The sequence below is a fragment of the Megascapheus bottae genome, chromosome 17 (genome assembly GCF_031878675.1).
Source record: "Megascapheus bottae isolate mThoBot1 chromosome 17, mThoBot2.hap1, whole genome shotgun sequence".
NCBI classification, from domain to species: Eukaryota; Metazoa; Chordata; class Mammalia; order Rodentia; family Geomyidae; genus Megascapheus; species Megascapheus bottae.
The window spans coordinates 37709026-37735491 of NC_143525.1; the positions used below are offsets into that span (position 1 = coordinate 37709026).

Below are 26466 nucleotides of genomic sequence, written 5' to 3' on the forward strand. Positions count from 1 at the left end.
GCCAAACTCCCAGCCCCACTATTCTTTTTCTTTAATCTTTGGATATGACCTTAGTAAGTTTAAAAAAAGAAGTTGGAGCCAGGCGCAGTGGCTCACACCTGTAATCCCAGCTACCTGTAATCTCAGGAGGCTGAGATCTGAGGATCATGGTTCAAAGCCAGTCCAGGCACTACAAAGCCCGAGAGACTGTTATCTCTAATTAACCACCAAAAATTGAAAGTGGTGCTGTGGCTCAAGGGGTAAGGTGATAGCCTTGAGCTGAAGAGCTCAGAGACAACACCCAGCCAAGGGGCAGTAAGGCAGTAGCCTTGAGCTGAAGAACTCAGGGACAAAGCTCAGATCCATAGTTCAAGTCCTACAACCAATTGAAAAAAAAAAGCAAAAACAAAACAGAACTTGGAGGCTGAGCACTGGTGGCTCATGTCTGCAATCTTAGCTGGGATCTGAGGATCATGGCTCAAAGTCAGCCAGGCAGGAAGTCCATTAGACTCTTATCTCCAGTAAACCACCAGAACACCAGAAATGGTACCATGGCTCAAGTGATCCAGCCTTAAGTTAAAGAACTCAGGGACAGTGCCCAGACTCTGAGTTTAAGCTCCATGACTAATAAAATAACAACAACAACAACAACTGGGAATGGAATTAATAATGGCATTCAAGTTAATACCCAAATGTTTCAAAAGAGCATTCTATCATTATAAAGGAACTATAAAGGCTGGGTATAATCACAGCGACTTAGGAGGCTAAGATCTGAGAATTGGGGTTCAAATCCAAATGTGGCAGACAAAGAGATTTATCTCCAATTAACCACTAAAACACTGGCTCAAGTGGTAAAACACCAGCTTTGAGCTAAAAAGCTGAGAGCACAAAGTTGAGTTCAAACCCCAGTATGACCTTTAAAATAAAGCAAATACATATGCACAAAAAAGGCATGTATAGGAATAAACCTGTTATATGTAACTCTTCAAAACTGAAAAATAACAATGTTCATTGGTAGATAGTAGATAAGCAAATTACAAATCCATACTATTTAAACTAAAACAGCCAAAGAACTGGTATGGTGCTAAAGATGAGGATAAAAACAGAGAAAGGTGATTCAAAATCGAAAATGATGAATTAGTAATATCCCTATTATGTCCTCCTAGGGTAACCAGGTAGCTTTCCTTAGTTACCCACATAGGAAAGAAGTCTGTTTCTGAAGAAATTCGACCTGAGAGATTTCAGACTAGGAACAAAACCAGGCCAGGGGAGATCCAAACAGAAAAAGAGGAATTAACTGAAAGTCTATAAACGTTTCAGTTCCTAACCTCATCCAGCTTCCCATAATGTAGATAACTAGACTTATCTACCACTCTACCAATCACCCTACATGGACACTGTCCTCTGTAAGAATTCAGATGTCTGGGTTCCCAATATGTAGCAAACTACATTCTGGAACCCAGAGCTTCAGGTCCTTTTTTTAGCAACCTCTTTTAAAGCATAAAGAGATAATTAAAGGTTATCAGACACTTGAAACTACAAATGAAAGAGAAAGATAAAAACAATCTAGGGTCCAAAGGATCTTTCACATCTATCACAATCTGTGATATATTCTGTTAGTCTTTAACACAACATAAACTTCAAGAATGGGGGCGGGGAGTTTGGCCTAGTGGAAGAGTGCTTGTCTACCAGCAAGCCCTGAGTTCAATTGATTACCACACACAGAAAAAGCCAGAAGTTGTGCTGTGCCTCAAGTGGTAGAGTGCTAGCCTTGATAAAACTCAAGGACAGTGCCCAGGCCCTGAGTTCAAGCCCCAGGATTGGCAAAAAATAAAAATTAAAAAAAAAATTAAAAAAAAAAAAGCCTTCAAGAAAGGGAGCTGGGAGTTTGGCCTAGTGGTAGAGTGCTTTTCTAGCATGTGTGAAGACCTGGGTTCAAGTCCTCAGCACCATATACACAGAAAAAAAAATCTTTAATGAAGTTTTTATTTGTGGATATATCACCAGAGCCTAAAACAGTGCCTTGTTCAATGCATATTACTTTTTTTCTCACCAATTCTATTTATCTATTAAATATCTAACTATTTTTAGAAATGGCATAGGGCAGAACTAAAGGAACATGAAATTCTTTCCAGTCCCTTAAAAAAAAGGCAATGGCTGGGTGTTTGGCTAAGTGGTAGAGTCTTGTCTACCATGAACAAAAGTTCGATTCCTCCATACCATACATATAGAAAAAAAGCTGGAAGTGGTGCTGTGGGTAAGTGGTAGAGCTCTATCCTTGAGAAAGTCCAAGGATAGTGACTAAGCCCTGAGTTCAAACCCCAGGACTGGAGAGAGAGAGAGAGAGAGAGAGAGAGAGAGAGAGAGAGAGAGAGAGAGAGAGAGGAGGGAGGGAGGGAGGGAGGGAGGGAGGGAGGGAGGGAGGGAGGGAGGGAGGGAGGGAGGGAGGGAGGGAGGGAGGGAGGGAGAGGGAGAGGGAGAGGGAGAGGGAGAGGGAGAGAGAGAGAGAGAGAGAGAGAGGGAGGAAGAGAGAGAGGGAGAGAGGAAGGGAGAGAGGAAGGGAGAGGGGGAGAGAGGAAGGGAGAGGGGGAGAGAGGAAGGGAGAGGGGGAGAGAGAGAGAGAGGCGCCAGTGACTCATGCTTGTAATCCTAGCTACTCAGGAGGCTGAGATCTGACGATCTTGGTTCAAAGCCAGCCTGGGCACTAAAGTCTGTGAGACTTTTATCTACAATTAACCACCAGAAAAAAGTGGCAATATGGATCAAGTAGTAGAATGTTAGCCTAGAGCTGAAGACCTCGGAAACAACGCCCACGCCCAGAATTCAGGACCCACAACCAAAATAAATAAATAAATAAATAATAATAATAAAAAGGCAAATAAAGTAAATGACATTTTAAAGACAAGAACAGAAGGCAAATTTGGCCAAATACATTATGTAAACATATGGAAATACAATATAATTATTTTTTCTTCTGAACTTAAAAAAGTCAAATTCTTGCCCAGAGCTGGTGGCATACACCAACACCCTATCTACTCAGGAGGCTGTGATCTGAGAAGCCAGCCCACAAAACACATCAAAAATAAAAACAAAGCAACCAACCAAACAAACAAAAAATACCCCAAACAAAGCCCTAGACTTGAGCAAGATCCAGGGTATGTGTTGGGGGAGAGGGGACTCATTTACACAATTAACAAATACTAATCATTAATTAAAAAACAAACAAAAATCAGTCCAGAGCTGATAGCTCACACCAATAATCCTAGCTACTCAGGAGGCTGAGAACTGAAGGTTGAAATTAGAAGTCAATCTAGGCAGGAAAGTCTGTGAGACTCTCATCTCCCATTAATCACCCAAAACCACAAAAGTGGTTTTGAACAGCTATTCTCAGATCTCGGCCTCTTGAGACACCAGGACAAAACTCTTATCTCCAATTAACCACCAGAAACCCAGAAGTGGTGCTGTGGCCCAAAGTGATAGAGGGCTAGTTAGCCTTGAGCAAAAGAGCTCAGGATGGTGCTCAGATCTGGAATTTAAGCCCCACAGCCCATTAAAAAATAAAAAGAGTTCAAAAGGTAAAATAAATTTATACAAAAATATTTCTAAGTACCAACCACTGTGTGTGTGTGTGTGTGTGTGTGTGTGTGTGTGTGTGGTCCTAAGGTTTGAACTCTGGGCCTGGGTCTGGTCCTTAGCTTTTTCTGCTCAAGGCTGGCACTGTACCACTTGAGCTCTACTTCGGACTTTTTGAAGTTCACTGTCACTGGAAATTAAGAGTCTCACAGGGACTTTTCTGCCCTACCTGGCTTTGAATAGTGATCCTCAGATCTCTGTCTCCTGAGTAGCTAGGATTACAAGTATGAGCTATCAGTACCTGGCCTGAGATATATATATATTTTTTTTTTAAATGAATGTCACAGAACTATAGTATTGGTGGTGGGAAAGAATATTGAATGTCAATGCCAATATAATGAGGACCCATGTATCCCTCTCATGTTCATGCACTCCTTTATCTGTGCACGCGCTGGTCCTGGGGTTTGAACTCAGGGCTTGTGCATTATCCTTGAGGGTTCTGTTTGTTTTGGGTTTGTTTTTTTTTTTTAACTCAAGATTAGTGTTCAACCACTTGAGTTACAGCTCTACTTTTGGTCTTTTTTGGTAGGTAAGTGGAGATAAGAATTTTGAGGGCTTTCCTGCTGGATTTAGTTCAAACCAAGATTATCAGATTTCAGTCTCCTGATCAGCTGGGGTTAAGGTGTGAGCCACCAGGGCATAGAATGTTTATACACTTATAAGAAAATAATCAGATTATTCTGTAATTGCTTTAACTGCTGATTCAATGAGGAAAAACTAATACACAATAATAATTTTCAGTTGTATTTCTTACCTCTAAGCATTCTATTTTCCTAAGCAAAAAGCAGTAACAAAATCACAAAACCTTGCTCCTAGCAAAGATATTCTACTTGTATATGTTTTTGTCACAAAAAGAAAAGATGAAGATGATACATCTTCAGTGTTATATGCAAATTCCCTCTACCCAGTGATGCTAAATAAACTCTCCCTTTGAAAACAATGGTGATAACAAGGGTCACAAAATCACTTGCAGCTAAATTTCTGAGAAAAAGGGTTAAATCATATGCTTACTGCCAGAAGAATAACAAATCTCCCTACCTGCCTTCCTTCCAATGGTGGGGGACATTCTATTTAAAACTAAATCAGGGGCCCAGACACGGACGACATGGAAGTGAATGACAAGTGTGTGTCACCATGCCCAACTACAATGATACTTCTTGTATTTTCTTTTTTTCTTTCCTTGAGCTTTTCAGCTACTCAGGAGGCTTCAAAAGAAAATCAAAAAACTTTGTGTTCGCATGTGGGGGAGAGGGATCGAGTCTTACTATATCCCAGATTGGCTTTGAACTCACTATGTAGCAAAAGCTGCGCTAAGATCTGTGATCATCTTGATTCCCTTGTGAGTGCTGAGATTGCAGACATGGGAGCCTGGCTCAGAAAAACTTTGTGCGTGCATGCATGTGTAGTACTAAGTTTGAACTGTCTGGTGCTTGCTAGGCTGTATTCTACCACCTGAATCATGCTCCTGGCCCTTAGAAAAACTTCGTAAGCATCATTTGGAAATGTTTTTTTCTGAAGTAAAAGAACATAAAACGTAACAAAATAAATACTTCCGGACATAAGGTATTAAGCTGATGTGGTATTGTTCTTCAGGATTATTTAATGCCTGGAAACTTCATGTCTTCTCCTCTATCAAGAACCTAGTACAGGGGGAGGGAATTGGGACAAAAATATGAGAAGGGTTATCAATATTCAAGAAGTAATGAACCCACAATCTGAACTGTAACTCCTCTATACATTACCCTGACAATAAAATATAATTAAAAAAAAAACAAAAACGAAAACGAAAAACTGGGAGTTTGGCCTAGTGGTGGAGTGCTTGCCTAGCATGCACGAAGACCCGGGGTTCGATTCCTCGGTATCCCACATACATAGCAAAAAGCCGGAGGTGGTGCTGAGGCTCAAGTGGTAGAGCTCTAGCCTTGAGAAAGTCCAAGGACAGTGCTCAAGCCCAGGACTGGCAAAAAAAAAAAAAAAAAAAAAAACTAAATCAGGGCTGGGAAGGTGGCTTAGTGGTATTGTGCTTGCCTAGCATGCACCAAGTCCTGGGTTTGAATCTTCAGTACCACATAAACAGAAAAGGTGGGAAGTGACACTTGGCTCAAATGGTAGAGCAATAGCCTTGAGCAAAAGAAGCTTAGGGACACTGCTCAGGTCCTGAGTTCAAGCCCCAGGGCTGGCAAAATTTTTAATTAAATTAAAGCAAATCACCAGGCTCCAGTGGCACACACCTATAATCTTAGCTACTCAGGAGGCTAAGATCTGAGAATTACAGTTTGAAGCCAGGCCAGGTGGGAATGTCCATGAAACTCTTATCTCCAATTAACCAGAAAAAAAGTTGGAAATGGGGCTGTTTCTCAAGTGGTAGAATGCTATACTTGAACAAAAGATCTCTGGGACACCACCCAGCAGAGTTCAAGCTCCTGGACCAGCACACACATGAAAAATTTGAAACAAATCATATCCTTTTCTTTTTATCCTCCCAAGACTTAGTCTTGCCATGCAGCCTAGTTGAGATCCCCTAGCCCCAGCCATGCCAGTGCTGAAATTATAGTGATATACTCAAGTAAATCAGGAATAGAAATCAGCTGGTGTGGTGCAGATAGGCTTGTAAATCAGGATTTGGGTGGCTGGTGTAGGAAGACTGGAAGGCCGGGAGTTTGGCTAGTGGTAGAGTGCTTGTTGAGCATGCATGAAGACCTGGGCTCAATTTCTCAGTATTGCATACTTAGAAAAAGCTAGAAGTGGTGCTGGAGCTCAAGTGGTAGAGCTCTAGCCTTGAGAAAACCCAAGAGCAGTGCTCAGGCCCTGAGTTCAAGCCCCAGGACTGGCAAAACAAAAACAAAACAAACAAACCCCAAAAAACTGTAGTTGGTTCTAGATCAGTCCACAAATATAACAAGACCCTATCTCAAGCCCCTACTCTAACTTGTACAGATAAAAGTATTTAGAAAATACTTACAGGGCTGAGAGTTTGGTTTAATGGTAAGAGTTCTTGCCTAGAATGCATGAAGCTCTGGGTTTGATTCTCTGGTACCACATACACAGAAAAGGCGGGCAGCCATGCGGTGGCTTGTGGCTCAAGTGGGGGAGCACTAGCTGTGTGAAAGCTCAATGAGAAAGCTCAATGACAGTACCCAGGCCCTGAGTCCAAGCCCCAGGTCTGGCAAAACAAACTAACCAACAAAATAGACCAGACACCAGTAGCTCATGCCTGTAATCCTAGCTACTCAGGAATCTGAGATCTGAGGATAGAGGTTCAAAACCAGTCCAGGAAGAAAGGTCCATGAGACCTTTATCTCCAGTTAACCACAGAAAGCCAGAAGTGGCTTAAGTGGTAGAGGGATAACCTTAAGCAAAGAAACTCAGGACACCACCATGTCTTGAGTTCAAGCCCTAAGACCCTCACAAAAAATAAAAAGAGCAAATGTGGAAAGAAAGGAAGAGAAAAATAGAGGAGAGGAGGGAAAGGATGGGGGCGGTGAAGGGGGCAATCAGGTAAATATCAGAGAAAAGGACTGTAGGGTAAAAGAGCAGCACCTGAGCAAAGACATCCCCACAGGGCTTAAGTAATGGGAAAACCATGGCAGGGAGCCTAAAAGAGAGTGCTGGGTGATGGGACAAATAATATTTTGATTAACACTTAAAACTTAAATTCTATGAAAAAAATCACAGTACTACTTCACATAGTGTTTTTATTTGTTGATGAGATTATTATTTTTTGTCGTCGTTGTTTTCTTGTGGTGGTTATTTTTTTTGAAATACTGAAAGACAACTGAACACAAGACCTCTATAATGTTAGATAGGTACTCTAACTCTAGGCTACATCTTCAGTCCTGAGGAACTAATAAACTAACTATACACACACACACACACACACACAATCAAATAAAAGCACAGAATACATTCAAATTATACTACCATTATAATAAAGTTTACATTTCACCTCCTCACTGACAATTTATACCATCAAGAGATTATAGCACCTCACAGGCTCCTAAAACATTCTTACTAATTATATTAGGCTTCCAAATTTCCATAAAGGTGCTTAGAATCTACTTTGCACTCTTGTGATGGACAATCTCTACAATTTCAAATGACTTTTGCTATCAATAGTCTCTCTGAGGAACTTCTGCTGTAATAGCAGACCCTTGGTCCCTATGCTAAAGGCACAAACACTCCCACCTACAAGTACAGGAAAAGTGTGGTTTATGAATTCACATGAACACTGACAATGAGGTTGTTTTATGCTTGTGGTTAGGAGGTTGGCTCCTCAAGCATTACATCTTTGTTCTCAAATCCCAGGTCATGATCAAATGTTTAACTGAAAAAAAGATTGATAGATGTGACTGAAAAAATATAAACTACAAGGAAATCTATTCCTGAAAAGTTGTTTTCTTAAGGAACTAACACAAAACCTAGAGGTTAGCAGTGAGTTTTCTGATTCTACAACCTGTGGCATATTTTTTTTTATAGATGAGAGTGATTTTGGCATTTTGTCCATATTAATGTGTAGGGATAGGAGTTTAAGGGAGGGATGTGTATATGTGTGTGTTTGTGTTTTAAACACCTTAAGTGATAGATCAGGGCCAGGCCTACTTCTCACCTGTGTGCTTACACAGTTAATTTCGTAGTTACTTCCACATAAATCCATGTACTGGAAAGGGAACAAGTGACAAGCCATCTTAAAAACAATACTTGACCTCAGTTCTATAAACCGTATTAGGCACCTGTGTACACTGTGGTCTTTGTTTTCCAACATTTCCCTCCCTAGATGCCTATAAATACTCTGGAAATAGTTAATTATATTTGGAAAACTCAATGACATTGCTTCTGCGACCACAAATAGGTCATCACTGTAACAAACTAAAACCAAGATGGAACAAAAACTACTTATCTAGATGGCAAAGGGACTTGTGACAAAACCAAACCAAATGGTGTTACTACTACTAAGAAATGAGCTAGTAAGGGATCAGGAGTGTGGCCTAGGAGTGATGTGCTCGCCTAGTGGGAACAAAGCCCTGGGTTTGATTCCTGGGAACCACACACACAGAAAAAGCCAGAGTGGCTCTGTGGCTCAAGTGGTAGAGTGCAAGCAAAAAGTGTCCAAGGACAGTGTTCAGGCCCTGAGTTCAAGCCCCAGGACTGGCAAAAAAAAAAAAAAAAAGAAAAGATATGAGTTAGCAAATAAACCTCACATAAGAACTTTTCGAGAATTTCCAAAAAATGATATGTGGTTCCTTTGATAATTATTTAGGATCCTTCCATCACCATGTATTTAGGCAGTGTGCCAGATGTGTAGAAAACAAATAGGACCCTCCATATGCCTTAGGTAAGTCCAACATAAATAATGCCACTTGAACGTTAAAATCCTTGACTCTAAAGAAGGACCTATCTATTCCTATCCTTTGCACCCCAGGTCTACCCTTTGAACATCAATGGTCCACAACCTCAATGTGAAAGCGCCGAAGTCACTGCTCATCTGCTCAATTTAACAGCCAGCCAAATGCACCTGGACGCTGCCGAGTAGAAGCAAACTCATCTCGGAAACGTGCTGCCAGTGTCACTCACAGCTACTCAACCCCACCCTCCCCGAGTCCTCGTTATAAATAGAGGATTTTTGAAGGGAACTGTCCAAGGTTACCACCTGATATGGAGGAATGCCTTAGTGTGGGACAGCAATAAAACAAAATAGCATACACGCTAATTATTTACTGAGCGTTGGGATCTGAGATCTAAGTGGCTGACAAAGTGTTAAACAAGGTACAGAAGACATAAAATACGACCTCTTTCTCAACAGGATTAAAATGTCAAGAAGCAACTGACCGAAAGAGGGAGATCGCTAACTTCCCAAAGCAGCAGCAACCTCCCTGGGAAAGGTACTGGAACCAGCGGAACTCACACAGGCAGGACACAAGGGGCCCCCCTCCCCGATGGAAAAGTTTGTACCGCCGGCAGACCATCCTGCGGTGGTCGGAAACTTCCCTAAAACAACCAGAAGCAACCAGACACCCCTCAAGTCCCCGCCCTCGGCCAACCCCAGGTGCCTTCCCGCCGGGCGGTCGCTTCCCCGGCTCGGCCTGGCCTCCCACCTGACTCCCTCCTGACATTCGCAGGCCCGCCCTCCGCTTCCAGCGCCCGGCCAGGTCGTGAGGGCTCGGGGTCCCCGAGGTGACCGGGCCTCGGGCTCGCCTCGCCTTCCAGAAGGCCGGGGCGCGCCCCGCGTCCCCAGGGCGGGCTGCGGGCTGCGGGCCGCGGGCCGCGGACCCCGGGCCCCCGCCCCGCCCCCGCCGCCGGCCCTCACCTCCTCGGCGTGTTTGCGCAGCGCCTTCTCCCTCTCGTACTGGGTGATGAGCTGCTCGTTGTCGTCCCGCAGCAGCTCCAGCTCCACCTGGTGCTCCTGGTCCTGCGCGAACACCGAGTCCAGGTTCTCCAACACGGCCACCACCAGTGGCATCAGCTCCTTGACCACCTCCTCGTCGTAACGCCCGATGAGCCGCTCGAACTCACGGTAGATGGAGCCCGCCAGGCCGGACACCCGCTCCGACATCACGGCCCCGGAGCCGCCGGGCTCCTCCTGGTACACCACACCGTCCTCCAGCTCCATGGTGGCGGGCCGGCGGGCGGGCGGCCCGGGGGCGTCGCCGGCTGAAGAGCGGCACGGGCCCCGCACGGGACGGGCCCGGCTGCTGAGGTTGGGGCTGGGCCCGGCGGGGTGGGGTGGGGGTGGAGGGGGCCGGGGCCTGAGAAGGGGAGGGGTGGGGTGAGCGCACTCACCCCAACCGCTGCTGCACCAACTGCCGGGGCGGCCGGGCCGCGCGCCGTACACGTCACCCATGGGGCGGGGCCGGCGCCGCGTCGGGCCCCCCCCCGGTGGGCGGGGCCCCACGGGAGGCCAGGCGCGGCCGGGGGCGGGACGGGCGTCTGCGTGCGAGGGCTGAGGCACAGCCATGACGTCAACACTCGGCGCCGGGAGTCGGGCGCGACGCCAAAGGGAAAGGCCGGGGGCTGCGGTGGGGGAGAAGTGTCAGCCGCGGGCTGGATTTTCTAGCTGCTCCCAAAGGGAAGGGAGGGGCCGTAGGAGAGCTGGCTGGCCAGCCGGGACTCACTCGGCTTGCTTTCCTCCCCCTCCCCCCCTTTTCTGCTTTTCTACACCTCTCAAAGCGCTTTCTCACTTAATCATCACAAAAATAATGCGTGCAGTTGACTTGGCCCCCGAGTCACAGACCTAGAAACGAGGCCTCAGAAAGTCCTGGTTCACTCAAGGTCAACGCAGCCAGGACCGGAAAGGCTCCGTCGACATTCCCACCTATTCTGAGGGAGAATAATTCCGGACTCAGAAAAGTGAAAAACAGAAGTGGGACGAAAGGGAAACAACAATAACTAGGAGCCAGGTTGAAAGAATAACTTAAAGATGGGACACCAGTGACTGCAGTTAGCCTCAAAACAGGAAGTGCAAAGAAATCTGAAGGAGAGGAAAACGGTAACGCCACATCTTGCATTTCCCCCCAGACACCGAGTTTCCTGGCTCCCAGACAACTTGAGACAAGCAAATTCCAGTCCGCCCCAGCCCTGTCTTGGAAGGGAGGCGGAGCCGGTAAGTGAAAACTTGAGAAGTTGGGGAGGAAAGGGGTGGAGTCAATACGATGACTAAGTCCCCCGTACGTGTGAGGTCTTCGGTGCTGGGGAATGCGTCACGTGTGGGGAATGTCTCCACACTCCAGCTTGGGGCGCTCTGAGTCAAAGATCACTTCCCAGTATTTTCAGATGCGGCGATGACTCTCCCAAAAGCCCCTTCTTTACGCCCTAGGTGACTCATCATGGCCTCAACGCATGTAAGTATAGGGAGAGGAATCAGCCTCCTCTTGGGATCCTAAATACCCTCAGCTTGGTGTTTACAAGCCCAAGTTTGTCCCTCTTCCTCTCTTGACCTTTCTGGAAACCAAAAACAACCGTACAGATGTAACCTGAATTTGTACCTGGGCTATCATCTCATTTGCTTCCCTTCACCTCACAGTCACCCTTATATTATTTGTATGTATGTCTGGGTTGGTGGAATGCTAAGCAGGTGGCGTGGAAGTGTGGCTCACATGACTGAGGGCCCTGCCTAGATATCAAGCCTGAGTTTCAAAACCCAGTACTGCCAAATAATAATAATTATAACAATACCAACACCTAGGAATCCTGAATGGCTGGTTAGATATGAGTCCCAAATGCCTTTTCCTTTTTTTTTTTTTTTTTTTTAATTTTTTTGCCAGTCCTGGGGCTTGGACTCAGGGCCTGGGCACTGTCCTTGGGCTTTCTCAAGGCTAACGCTCTACCCCTGAAGCCACAGTACAACTTCTGGCTTTTTCTGTGTATGTGGTCTTCGTGCATGCTAGGCAAGCACTCTACCACTAGGCCATGCTCCTGGCCCTCCTTTTTTCTTTCTTTTTTTTTTTTTTTTAAACTGGGGTTTGAACTCAAGAACTCATGAAGGTTCACTAAAACATTTGAGCCATGCCAGTGAGGCTTTTTAATGGCTGTTTTGGTGATGGAGTTTTGTGGACATTTCTGCTCAGTTTGGTGTCAAACTACGATTCTCAGATCTCAAGCTCTTCAGTAGCTAGGAATACAAGCATAAGTCATAGGAACCTGGTTCTTTACACTTCCTACACTTACCTCTGAAAACTGGAAATGAAGTTGCTTTTGAATTTCCTGAGAATTCTCAGGCAGGCAATCAATTTATATAGGTGCTTCTTTTCTGAAGAGCAAAAAAATTTACACAAAGCTTTACTTTCTCTTTCCACAATTATTATGCACATCAGAAAATTTAGAGAAAAACATTGTTTTTACATATGAGGTTATAAATAAGTCTTCTTAATAAATATGCTTTTTGAAGGTATAATACATATCATACCTATAGCGTACACACACACACACACACACACACACACACACACAGAGTCTTGAGCTTAAGCTTCTGGTACGTATCAGAGATCACATTGTTACCAGAAATTCAGAGCAGCAAGGTTGACTGTGATCCTTGCTCTGACGAGAGAAGAATTTAGGCAAAATATGAACTTAATAGAGGTGATAGGAAGTTTACTTGAAAAGAAATATGGCAGAGTAAGAGAGCACAAGGCATAAACATGCCACAGGAAGACAGCATTTCCTTCCATTTCAGCCACCTTGCATTGTCTTTTTGTTTCAGAAATTGACCTCGGGATACATAGGGATAATTAAAGTCCTTGAAGATGCTTCTGATTGGTGACATCTATTTCCTGTGAGGTCCTGGCACCAAAGATTTAGCACACTGTACTTATTTCCTCATTCTTTTATTCTTTTGTTGCCCTGCCCCTATTTGGTTATCCAGAAGGTTTTTGTTTTTCAACTTCTCCTGCTATCTGCAATGTGTACAGGCTGCAATTATTTGACTGCCTTCTTTTCTAACTCACACCAACATCTGACTGTTTAAAATAAAATTCCATTTAACATGAGAAGGGGTATCAATATTTGAGAAGTCATGCACCTACTACCTGATGAATGTAACTGTAACCCCTGTATACATTATCCCAACATTGGAAAAAAAATCACATAATAAAAAATTAATAAAACAAGAAGTTTAGATATGGTAGTACTGTGATCCCAGTGCTTAAGAGGCTGAGGCAGAGAAATGTCCAATTCAAGGCCAACTTTTTTTTTTTTTTTGCCAGTCCTGGAGCTTGGGCTCAGTGCCTGAAAACTGTCCTTGGATTTTTTTCAAGGCTAGAGCTCTACCACTTGAGCCTCACCACCACTTCCGGCTTTTTTCTATGTATGTGGAACTGAGGAATTGAACCCGGGTCTTTGTGCAGGCTTGGCAAAGCACTCTACCACTAGGCCAAACTCCCAGCCCCTCAAGGCCACCTTTTTAAAAAATTTATACTTTTATTTAAGTACATGTACAAAAAAGTTACCACTTAAGGTCAAATTTATTTCAAAAAATAAATTCATAAAATCTCCATCGGGGCCGGGAGTTTGGCCTAGTGGTAGAGTGCTTGCGTAGCATGCACGAAGACCCGGTTCGATTCCTTGGTGCCACATACTTAGAAAAAGCCGTAAGTGGTGCTGAGGCTCAAGTGGTAGAGCTCTAGCCTTGAGAAAGTCCAAGGACCGTGCGGGGCCCTGAGCTCAAACCCAGGACTGGCAAAAAAAAAAAAAAAAAATCTCCATGGGGGCCAGGAGTTTGGCCTACTGGTAGAGTGCTTGCCTAGCGTGCACAAAGTCCAAGGACCGTGCTGGGGCCCTGAGCTCAAACCCAGGACTGGCAAAAAAAAAAAAACTCGATCAATTGATGAATAGATAAACAGCATGTGTCACATACAATATAATGAAATATTCAGCAGTAAAGAGAATGTATACCCAGTGATATTGGTAAACCTTGAAAATATATTCTAAGTGAAAATATTTGTTATAAAAGGACCATATGTATATAGTTCTGTCCATATGAAACATTCAGAATAGCCAAACTATAGAGACAAAGTAAGTTAGTGGTTGCCTAGAGCTAGGGAGCAATATGGGACAGAGGATGAAGGGAAAAGGGAATAACTGCTAATGGGAATGGGATTTCTTTTCAATGTACCAAAAATACTCTAAAATTGAAGTGGTACGTACAGATATCTGGCAGTATGCTAAAAGACATTAAACTGTACACTTCAACCATGGGCCATATCTTAGTAAGGCTACTGCAAATCAGTGAAATTAAATGTTTGGTGGTAATAACAAGTAGATCCAATAAAGCACGAAACTTCCATGTCATGGTAGAAAGAAAATGGTCTTAAAGTTCAGAACTTAGTATTAGAGGTGATCATTTTGAAATACAACCAAGTAGTTACTGAGTACCTGCTGAGTGCTGTTCACTGTAGTAAGGGCTCCTGAGCCTTTTGGTTTCTCCATCTGTGAGAGAATTGATAAGACCTTTCTTCCATCCTAAAGTCCTGGTTATCCTTTATAAGTAGAAGAATTCTGGCCTTGAAATTGAGTCCCTTTATTTATCTTCTAATTGTGTGTGCAGTGATATATTTCCGATATTTAACTGGCTGAATAATTTACCAGCAACCATCTCTAATTCCCACAAAGACTTTAAGATTATCATTAAAGACTAGGATTTATCAAGGCAAAGCAGGTCACATTGTGGACTTTGGAGTGTTTACTTTTCATTCCTAAAGTGAAGGAAATTCCATTTCAAGACATTCCTTGTTCTGGCAAAAAAAAATATATAGTGTGGAGAGTATTGGGGGCAGTAGGAGGGAGGAGTTGATGAAGGCAGGAAGGGAGGAGCTTCTAAACATAATAACTATAATCACTGAAAGGCTGAAATTACTAGTGATGTCTGTCATTTGTCCAGCCTTCTGGAACAGTGAACAGTTACTTCTGTATGAATCCATTCTCTGGTTTCACACACTTGATGTTTTCCCACGTGGAGATAGAGAATGGTTAAAAGGTGAAGAGAAGAAAGAACTCCTAGGCTCAGGATCCTCTCCTTATGGAAGTATAAAAAGACAAGTGTTTCTTCACTTTAGGCAAACTAGACCATACTTGAGAGGCATTCTAGCTATATAATTTCAAATTCTTAAAAGAGTGCCGGAGCCAGGCGCTGTGACTCATGCCTGTAATCCTAGCTACTCAGGAGGCTGAGATCTGAGGATTGTGGTTCAAAGCCAGCCTGGGCACTAAAGACCCTAAAGACCATGAGATTCTTATTTCCAATTAACCACTAGAAAACCGGAAGTGGTGTCATTGCTCAGGAGCAGGGCGGTAGTTTTGAGCTGAAGAGCTCAGGGACAGTGCCCAGGCCCAGAATTCAAGTCCCTTGACCAACCAGAAAACAAAAAAACAAAAACAGTAGCAGAGCCAGCTGCTGGTCTCTCATGCCTGTAAAGCTGAGATCTGAGCATTGTGGTTTCAGGCCAACCTCGACAGGATTTTATCTCCAATATACCACCAAAAAAAAAAAAAAAAGCCAAAAATATAGCTTTGGCTTAAGTGGTAGAGTGCCAACCTTGAGTGCAAAAGCTAAGGGACAGTGCCCAGGCCCTCAGTTCGAGTGTATGCCCTTGCGCGCGCACGTGCGCGCGCGCGCGCACACACACACACACACACACACACACACACACACACACACGCAAGGCTGAGTGAGTCCTGTCCTAGACCCAAGGTGAAAGTTCTAGATCAAATGTCAGTGTAAGTCAGGAACAGTTCCTACCCAAAGCTGTATAGTTCACGAAGGGAGGCTGACTTGGTGATGCTAAATATTCAGTATGATCGGGGTGTTGGTGGCCCACACCTGTAATCCTAGCTAGTCTTGAGGCTGAGACCTGAGGATTGCCATTTAAAGCCAGCCTAACCACTCAAAAACTGGAAGAGGTGCTGTGACTCCAGTGGTAGAATGCTAGTCTTGAGCACAGAGTGTCAAGGACAGTGGCCAGGCCCTGAGTTGAAGCCCCACAATCAACAATTATATAAAATGTGAGCTGGCCCTGGTGGCTCACACCTGTAATACTAGTTACTCACTACTCATGAGGCTAAGATCAGAGGGTTGTGGATCAAAGCCAGCTAGGGCAGAAAAATCCCTATAAGACTCATCTCCAATTAACCACTCAAAAACTGGAAGTGGTGCTGTGGTTCCAGTAGTAAAATACTAGTCTTGAGCACAAGAGCTCAAGGACAGCACCCAGGTCCTGAATTCAAGCCCCATGACTCCAAAAAACTTTCTGTGTGAAAGTACAATAAAAAGCCGGGTTTGGACCTCATGCCTGTAATCCTAGCTACTCAGGAGGCTAAGATCTGAGGGTTGTGATTCAAAACCAGTCCAGCACTAAAGTCCACGAGACTCTCATCTCCAATTAACCACTAGTAAACCGGAGGTGGTACTTGTGGCTGAATGGGGTAGGGTGGTAGCCTTGAGCTGAAGGGGATAACACTCAGGCCCAGAATTCAAGTCCCACGACCAACCAAAAAAAAAAAAAAAAAAGTGCAACAAAACACAACCATGGTAAAGAGAACAGAACAGTGAACTACTGAGATGAAGGCTTCTCTGCAGTACCTAAGTGAAAAAGTAATCCAGACAGATACTTAGTTTGGAGGCTCACCCACATCATGATTCAGATGAGTAAAGAAAATATAGTTTGGGGTCTGAGTTTGGACTAGTGGTAGAGTGCTTGCCTAGCATGCACTAAGACCCGAGTTTGATTCCTTGGAACCACATACATAGAAAAAGGTGGAAGTGGTGCTGTGGCTCAAGTGGTGGAGCTCTAGCCTTGAGAAAGGCCAAAGACAGTGTTTCTGCCCTGAGTTCAATCCCTGGGACTGGAAAAAATGCATATATATATATATACTCTAAACCTAATCTGTACTGTTTTCTGAGCCCTTAAAAAATAGACCTAGTTTAGATGAAAACTTGATCTAAACAGATTGTTGAAACACTCTTTATAGCATGGGGAAGTAGAAGGATTGAGAATTTGAGATCAGCCTGGGCTTCATAGAGGGTTCGAAGACAGCATGAAGAACATAGATCCTGTCTCAGAAAAGGAGGGTACCCAGAGCTTATGACTCAGGAACTGGAGTTCTGAGGATCATGGTATGAAGGCAGCCTGGGTAGAAAAGTCCATAAGACTCATATCTCCAATTAACTAGCAAAAAACCAGAAGTGGAAGTAGGGATCAAGTGGTGAGACAGATTGAGTGAAAAGGCCAGGTGGCCTCAATACTGGCACACACACACACACACACACACACACACACACACACACACACACACACGCAAGAGAAAAAGAGGGCAGGGGCAGGGAGTTTGGCCTAGTGGTAGAGTGCTTGCGTCGCATGCACAAAGACTTGGGTTTGATTCCTCGGTACCACATACATAGCAAAAAGTCAGAAGTGGTGCTGTGGCTCAAGTGGTAGAGCCCTAGCCTTGAGAAAATCCAGGGACAGTGCTCAGGCCCTGAGCCCAAGCCCAGGACTGGCAAAAAAAAAAAAAAAAGAAGGCAGAAGAGACCCAGAGAAAGGAATGAAGGAAGAGGAAAGAAATGAAAAAAAAATAGAGGGAATCTGGTGATGAGTAGTGGCTCATATCTGTAATCCCAGCTATCTGGGAGGTGGAGACTGGGAATATTGGAGGGAAACAAGTTAGCTTCATACATGCTAGGCAAGCACTCTACCACTAGGCTACGCCCCTGATCCTGATGACTATTCTGACAAACTTTGTATAGTTACAAGCAGAAAACAGGATATGAACAAACTGAAGCACAATAACTTGCTATTGAAAATATTTTCTATTTTAAGGTATGCAGCTTATCTGGAATAAAATAGAAAAAAAAAAGAGGGGCAGTGTTGGAATAAGTGGCCATGTCTGGTCAAAGGGGAAATAATCCACCACTGTCTATGACCTTTGTCACTTTTTTCCTCTACATATTCATGTATGAAATGACTCAGCTAGTCTAACTCTAGAGGCTTATTTTTAGTTGGGCAACAGAGCCAGTTGAAAACCTCAACCTGGTATCCATTGCCAGTTAATAGCTCCACATATCAGGACAGGGAATAAATACTCATTTATTCATTTCAATTGAACATGTATGACTCAAGGGACACAGGTTCCTCTTTAAAGATCTGTATTTGTTCATTTCTTTGCCCACAGTGTTGGAAACTCCCAGTGGGATAGTTATCTTGAGATTTCAGCATTAGGAGCTCCCTTAGCCAGCACCGAGTGGAATCCAGTTTCCTCATTTTACAGTTGGAGAATCATGCAGGGACATGAAGGTTTGTGACTGTGTTGCAAGTAGTGTCTTGAGCTCTTGATTCTCAGCTCAATGCTTCATTCCATTCACAGTGTTTCACATTTCTAAATCAAAGCTGGGTGCTGATGGCTCACGCCTGTAAGCCTAGCTACTAGGAGGTAGAGACTTTAGGATTACCTTTCAAAGCCAGACTGGGGAAGACAATTTTTAGAGATTCTTATCTTCCATTAACCAGTGAAAAAATCTGGAAGTGGAGGTGTGCCTCAAGTGAGAGAGCTCCCACCTTGAGTAAAAGAACCTAAGCAAGAGCTCAAAGCTCTGAATTCAAGCCCCAGAACCACAAGAAACATTTTAAAAATCCTAAGTTTGGCCTAGTGGTAGAATGCCTGCCTAGTATGCAAGAAGATGCAGGTACAATTCCTCAGTATCACATAGACAGAAAAGGCCAGAAGTGATGCTGTGGCTCAAGTGGTAGAGCTCTAGCCTTGAGAAAGCCCAAGGACAGTGCTCAGGCCCTGAATTCAAGGCCCAGAACTGGCAAAAAAAATATTGTAAGTCAAAAGACAAATAGTACTCAGATGTTTGACATGAGACAAGAGGATGTATACTAACTTCTGTCCCACTCTAATGCAATATAGACTTTACACATAAGAACATTTTTTTTGTCAGTTGTGGGATTTGAACTCTGGTTCTGGGCACTGTCCCTGAGCTCTTCAGCTCAAGGCTACAGACCTGCCCCTTGAGCCACAGCACCACTTCCAATTTTCTGGTGGTTATTTGGAGATAAGAGTCACACAGACTTTAGTGCCTGGGATGGCTTTGAACCATGATCCTCAGATCTCAGCCTCCTGAGTTATTAGGATTACAGTTGTGAGCCTCTGTGTCTGGCAAGAACATTCTTTATTCACTATTAACTTAGTAAGATTTCAAAAATGCTCTGTAGCTGGGCACTATTAGCTCTTGCCTATAATCTTAGCTACTCAGGAGGCTGAGACCTGAGAATCACAGTTGGAAGCCGGCCAGGGAAGAAAAGTTGCCAGTTGGGACAGGAAAGCACATAAAATTTATCTCCAATTAACCAGCAAAAAGCAAGGAGTAGCAGTATGAGTCAGATGGTAGAGCATAGGCCTTGAAGGGAAAGTCAAGGGAGAACACCAGGTCCTAGGTTCAAGTCTCAGTCCCAACACATATATACATAAAAGAAATTTAGAGCCCAAATATGTTCTGAAGAAATATTAGACAGGACATTGGAGCCTTGAAGTGAGAAGATAGTTTGAAGTAACAGGACATAATTTCCCTATTGAATACCAGCCTTTAAAGTTTATGAGATGTCTCCAAATAGAGTGTCACAAAATAAGACCAGAGAGATTGCATCTAATGGTATGAGAAGTATATATTGTTTCTCACTATAAGTACTTTTTCCTCCAGGTGTCAGTGGCTCATAGCTGTAATCCTAACTACTTAGGAGGCTGAGATCTGAAAATCATGGTTCCAAGCCAGCTTGGGCAGAAAAAAAAAAAATCACTGATACTCTCATCTTCCTCTAACTAGAAAAAACCCAGACCTGGAGGTGTGGCTCAAGTTGCAGAGCCCCAGACTTGAGAGAAGAAGCTAAGGAACAGTGAAGGCCCTAGTGCACACACACAAATACACCACAAAATAAGACCTCTTCAGTTCGGCATGGTGGTGCATGCTTGTAATCCTGGCACCTGGATCCTGAGGAAAGAAGACGATGAATTCAAGGCCTGAGTCAGCTAAATTGCAAGACCTTCACTCAAAAACAAGAAAAAAGAGCTAGGAGCATGGCTTAGTGGTAGAGTGCTTGCCTAGCATGCACAAAGCCCTGGGTTTGATTCCTTGGTTCCATGTGCACAAAAAAGCCAGAAATGGTGCTGTGTCTCAAGTGGTAGATTTCTAGTCTTGAGAAAGGTTAGGGATAGTGCCCAGGCCTTGAGTTCAAGCCCCAGGACTAGAAAAAAATAAACAGAAAAGAAAATGCTGGGCTGGGGAGTTTGGCCTAATGGTAAAGTGCTTGCCTAGCAAGCATGAAGATCAGGGTTTGATTCCTCGGTACTACATACACAGAAAAAGCCAGAAATGTTGCTGTGGCTCAAATGGTAGAACTCTAACCTTGAGGAAAGCCCAAGGACAGTGCTTAGGCCCTGAGTTCAAGCCCCAGGACTGACAAAAATAAAATGCTGATTTTATAGTATTTTTAATTAAAAATATGTGAGTATAGATGTAGCTCAGTGATAGAGCCCTTATTTAGCATGCACAGAGCCCTGGGTTAAATCCCCACCACTACCACTATCTCCCCAAATTTCCAAAACAAGCAAGAAACAAAAATTCCTGACAAAGCCTGATGCCAATGTTCATTTGGATCAGAATGTGCTCAGTATAGAGGAAAAGACTCATTTCTGTCAGAATTCACTGGGTCCTTTTCCCATCCAGACTATATGACATTGTTCAAGGGAGATAATGGAAAAGGAATCCCTGTTGGACCTGCTTCTGGGGGATTTTTTCAACTGGCTTTTATCTTAAAAAACAGAGGTCTGTCATCTAACAGACATGAAACACTCCAAAGAGCAGAAATTGGATTAATCTATAATTAGTGGGTTAGAGATGGAAGGGTAAAGTCCAAGGTATGAGTGGATCATTTGTAACTAGCCTAGGAAAGGAGAGGACATATTATAGTATATATTAATGAGAAAAAGGCATTTTGTGCATACTAGGCAAGCACTCTACCACTAGGCCAAAATCCTGGCCCCCTGCAGATTCTTTTATCTATAGTTATTTTTTCTTTTTGCCAGTCATGGGGCTTGAATTCAGGATCTGAACACTGTCCTTGGGCTTTCCTCAAGGCAAGCGCTCTGTCATTTGAGCCACAGCACCACTTCTGGCTTTTTCTATGTATGTGGTACTGAGGGATCGAGCCCAGGTCTTCATGTATGCTAGGCAAGCACTCTACCACTATGCCAAACTCTGGCCCCTTATCTATGGTTTTCTGTTTGCTTTGTTTTGTTAGGACAGGGACATAAAGACTGTCCTCAAACTCATGATCTTTTTGACTCAAACTATAATTCTTTGCATCATTGTGGTACACTTAGACCTGTAATTAAAATGGCACAGCCGGCTGGGAGTTTGGCCTAGTGGTAGAGTGCTTGCCTAGTATGCACGAAGACCGGGATTCAGTTCCTCAGTACCACATACATAGAAAACAAAAAAAAAAAAGGCAGAAGTGGTACTGATACTCAAGTGGTAGAGCGGTAGCTTTGAGAAAGTCCAGGGACAGTGCTCAGGCCCTGAGCTCAAGCCCAGGACTGGCAAAAAAAAAAAAAAGGCACAGCCATATTGCCATATCTTGGAAAGAATAAGGATCCTAGGGTTACTGCAAAGGTGTAGCTCACTGGAACTGGAGGAATGTTGGCTCTTTTGCTGATTTTACGTGGTTGAAAAGTTTTTTTGTGTGTTTTTAATTTATTATTATTATTATTATTATTATTTTTGCCATTAAGCCCCAGGACCTGAGTACTGTCCTTAGGCTTTCTCAAGGCTAGTGCTCTACCACTTGAGGCACAGCTATACTTTTGGTTTTTGGTAGTTAATTGGACATACCAAAATCCTCAGATCTCAGGCTCCTGACTAGAATTAAAAGTGTGAGCCACTGGCACCATGCTTATTTATTTATTTCATTATTTTTTTGTGCTGGTTGCTGGGGCTTGAACTCAGGGTCTGCGTGTTGGTTCTGTGTTTTTATGCTCAAGGCTAGCCTTGTACCACTTGAGCTGTATCTCCACTTCTGGATTTTGGGTGGTTAATTGGGAATGAGTCTTATGGGGTTTTCTTCCTGGGCTTGCTTTGAATTGTAGTCCTCAGAGTGCAGCCTCCTGAGTAGCTAGGATTACAGATATGAGCAACTGATGTCCAGCTTTTTTTTTTAAAAAATAGAATATTTTATCTTATTTTGTTGTTCAGTTGAATGCTCTGGCAATGTTGTGTTTTTTAATGCAGTACCACACACCTAGCCCTTTTTGCTTTGGGTTAGCTTTCAGACAGGCTTTCATGTCTTTTGCTGGCAATTGACCTTAGACTTAAATACTTCTACCTGTGCCTCTGAGTAGCCCGGATTACAGGTATGTACCACTAATCTTGGTAGTACTGGAGTTTGTATGAAAGACTTTGGCTAGTGAGGGGCCATACCACTTGAGTCATACCTCCAGCCCATATTTAACCTTACATTTCAGTTTTCCCATCTGTAAAATAGGATTGAAAACCATATCTGGTTATGGCATCAGAGTACATGATAGTTACTTACCACTCCTCCCTCCAATCAGCAAATAATGCAGATTTCCTTAAAAGCTCACTGTCTCCCTCTGTCAGGAACCAGGCACTGAGGGCTACTGAGGAAGCAGAAACATATGACCTGTATGTCACCCAAATGACCCTGCCGCATGATTTATAGCTTATCTCTAGAGTAGAAGGTAGGAGGTTTACACTTTATTCTCGACTAGGGCAGTGAAGATTCCCTGAGGGTTCATTCTCAATTAGTGTTATAAATGTTCAGCCCTTGCCCTGCCTCCCAAGGTGCCTTTCTGTTTCTCCTGCATGGGCATAATGCATTACTTGTTCTGGCTCCTTAAATCATTCATAACAGGATGGTCACGTCCTGAATCAATTTCATTCTTTGTGCAGTATTAGGCCTCTCTGGCTTGTTCATCTCAAATTGAATTTAAAAACAATTATGTCACCTTCTTGTCTGTCATAATGATTTATTTGCCACCCATAATGATTCCCTCCAGAAGTGAGACCCAGGATGAAAGGCTCATGAATCAATGCAGGTGGCTAACGGCCCATATTTTGGCCTCTTTCAAGCAGATTTGCTTGAAATCCTGACTCCATCTCTTCTAGTGTGGCCAAGTTACTCTCCCTTGGTGAGCCTCAGTTTCTTGATTTGAAAACTGAGGACAATAAGATTTATTTAATTTATTTTATTTATGCCAATCCTGGGATTTGAACTTAGGGCCTGGGCACTGTCCCTGAGCTGCTTCTTCCTTTTTTTTTTTTTTTTGGTGGCGTCGTGGAACTTGAACTCTGGGCCTGTGTGTGACCCTGAGCTCTTCAGCTCAAGGCTAACACTCTATCCCTTGAGCAACAGCCCCACTTCCAGTTTTCTGATGATTAATTGGAGATGACAGTCTCACAGACTTTTTAGTGCCCAGGCTAGCTTTGCACCATGATCCTCAGATCTCAGTCTCCTGAGTAGCATGAGCCACTGTGCCTGGCTACTTTATTTTTTGGACATGGGGCTTGAACTCTTTGCCTGGGTGTTTTCCTTGAGCTTTTCAGTGCAAGGCTAGCAATCTGCCACTTGAGCCACAACACAACTTCTGGTTTTCTGTGAGTAGCTAGGATTACAGGCATGTGTCACTGGTACTTGGCATTATTTATTTATTTATTTATTTATTTATTTTGCCAGTCCTGGGCTTGAGCTCAGGGCCTGAGCACTGTCCTTAGACTTTCTCAAGGCTAGAGCTCTACCACTTGAGCCTCAGCACCACTTCTGGCTTTTTCCTATGTATGTGGTACTGAGGAATTAAACCCGGTCTTCGTGCATGCTAGGCAAGCACTCTACCACTAGGCCAAACTCCCAGCCCCTTTTATTTATTTTTAAAGTGTTAGTCCTGAGGCTTGAACTCAGGGCCGGGGTGCTTTCCCTGCGTTTTCATGCTCAAGGTTAGTGCTCTAACACTTTGAGCTGGAGTGCAGTTTCTGGCTTTTTGTTAGTTAATTGGAGATAAGAACCTCATGGAAGCAGGACGTGGTGGCTCACACCTGTAATCCTAGCTACTCAGAAGGCTGAGATCTGAGGATCGATGTTTAAAGCGAGCCTAAAGCGAGCTGGACACCAAAGATGTTAAGACTCTTATCTCCAATTAACCACTAAAAAACCGGAAGTGGTGGTGTGGCTCAAGGGGTAAGGCAGTAGCTTGGAGCTGAAGAGCTCAGGGACAGCGCCCAGGCTCAGAGTTCAAGCCCCACGACCACAACAAAAAAGAAACCTCATGGGCTTTCCTACCTAAGTTGGCTTTGAACCCTCACTCTCAGATCTTAAGCTACCTGAGCAGCTAGGATTACAGGTGTGAGTCACTAGCGCCTGGCGATCACCATATTATGTTGGATCTGCAAGTATTATATTTTGATCAGAATAACCCAGAACTTTATAGATACTAGACAATTGCTGTTCCACTGAGTTACACTTCCAAGCCAACAGCACTATTTAATAAGCACTATTTATATTTATAGCCGTAAACCTAATTAAGTTAATATAAGTGAAGTACTCTGTGACCAGCACAGAGCAACTTTGATAAATGTAGGGTATTACAAATTTTTGTGCCTGGAGTTTGGCCTAGTAGTAGGGTGCTTGTCTAGCATGCATGAAGACCCAGGTTTGATTTCTCAGTACCACATACGTAGAAAAGCTGGACGTTGGGCCCGGGAGTTTGGCCTAGCGGTTAAAGTGCTTGCCTAGCATGCACAAGGACCCGGGTTCGATTCCTCGGTATCCCACATGCACAACCAAGCCGGAAGTGGCAGAGACAAGACACAACCAAGCCAGAAGTGACAGAGACGAGACTGCAACAAGCGACAGAGAGCGGAGGCGAGCAAGCGGAGCCCAACCGAGTGGTGGCCAGAGCGAGCGGGGCCGGAGCGAGCGGGGCCGGAGCGAGCGGGGCCGGAGCGTGCGGGAGCGAGCCGAGCCAGAGCCAGCGAGGCCAGAGCGAGAAGGGGCCGGAGCGAGAAGGGGCCAGAGCGAGCGGGGCCGGAGCGAGCGGGGCCAGAAAAAAGAGAGAAAGAAGGGGGCCAAAAAAAAAAAAAAAAAGAAAAAAGAAAAGCTGGACGTTGTGCTGTGACTCAAGTGGTAGAGCACTAGCCTTGAGGAAAAAGCCCAAGGACAGTATTCAGGCCCTGAGTTCAAGCCCCAGGACTGGCAAAAAAGAAAAAAAAAAGAAATTTTTGTGTAACAAATGAAGAGTAACTGTTATCCCTTTTAAAGTAATTTGTAAGGCTACAGATCACCTATATGCAGATAACTCCTGTATGTATGTCCTCGGGTTCTTTTTTTTTTTTTTTTTGCCAGTCCTGGGCTTGTGCTCAGGGCTTGAGCACTGTCCTTGGATTTTCTCAAGGCTAGCACTCTACCACTTGAGCCTCAGCACCACTTCAGCTTTTTGCTATGTATGTGGGGTACCAAGGAATCGAACCCGGGTCTTCATGCATGCTAGGCAAGCACTCTACCACTAGGACAAACTCCCGGTCCCCTGTCCTCAGGTTCTTAAATCCAATTGATGGCTTCATTCTTTTTCTTTGCATCGTTCTCCATTAGTGACATATCAAACTCCCGATATTCTAGCTGGCTCTCTCAGGTCTTCACCATTTCTGTTAGTATTATTTCCAGGGTTTGGAATTTTGTTACCCATATCTACTAATAAAAGAAAAAACTAGTTATTATTTACCGTGTGATAGACGCTATTAGATTTTTATTGGCTTACTTTATATAATCTTCACAGTGATTTTAGCATTTAGCAGCTATAGAAATCGACGCTTAGAGATGTTGAATAACTTGCCCAAGGTCACAAAACTAAAAAGTGACTGAGCCAACAGCCACACCCATGTGTTTTGAAAACATACTCCTGTTCTTCAGCCCTTTCATTACTATAATAGATTGCCTGTATAACCATTGCTTCATATCCAATCAACTTTCCCATCTTGTCAGTTGATCTTAGGCAGTCTTTCATAAGTATACTCCTTTGACCACTTTAGTCCAGGAGACTTGGTATTTCTAGCTTTGATTGTTGATGATGCCAGTCGCCTCCTATTTGGCTTTTTGGCTTTTGACCTCTCCCTGTTTAATCTCCCCTCTAAATGGCAGCTATACTTATGAAGGTCTATAATCATAGCTTTCCCCGTGTACCAGTGTACTCTTGAATACATCAGTTCTTATTATTTGGTTTGTTTCTCTGTAACATGAATTAAAAAAAAAACTCAAAAAGAACTTTCTTTTTTTGGCCAGATGTGGTAGCTCACACCTGTAATCCTAG

General features: G+C 43.8%; 1 protein-coding gene and 1 long non-coding RNA gene across 9 annotated transcripts in view; one reads left to right on the forward strand and one right to left on the reverse strand.

Annotated features, from left to right (window-relative positions):
- Positions 1 to 10310, reverse strand: part of Spag9 (sperm associated antigen 9) — a 123036-nt gene extending 112726 nt beyond the window's left edge. For 4 of the 7 annotated variants that reach the window (XM_090351031.1, XM_090351028.1, XM_090351029.1 and 1 more), the window contains exon 1: positions 9917 to 10310. In XM_090351031.1, coding sequence (XP_090207157.1) covers positions 9917 to 10219 — 303 coding nt within the window. In that variant the 5' untranslated portion in view covers positions 10220 to 10310. The remainder of the gene's footprint in view (positions 1 to 9916) is intronic. The other 3 variants (XM_090351033.1, XM_090351032.1, XM_090351030.1) reach the window with 1 other exon arrangement.
- Positions 10204 to 13094, forward strand: LOC150051869 (uncharacterized). 2 transcript variants are annotated; one of them, XR_016538358.1, is made up of 3 exons: positions 10204 to 10306; positions 11125 to 11209; positions 12806 to 13094. It is a non-coding gene; the product is annotated as an uncharacterized LOC150051869 (long non-coding RNA). The 2 variants fall into 2 exon arrangements; XR_016538359.1 differs by lacking the exon at positions 10204 to 10306 and adding an exon at positions 11371 to 11447 and having other exon boundaries at positions 10583 to 11209.
- The last annotated feature ends 13372 nt before the right edge of the window (positions 13095 to 26466 follow it).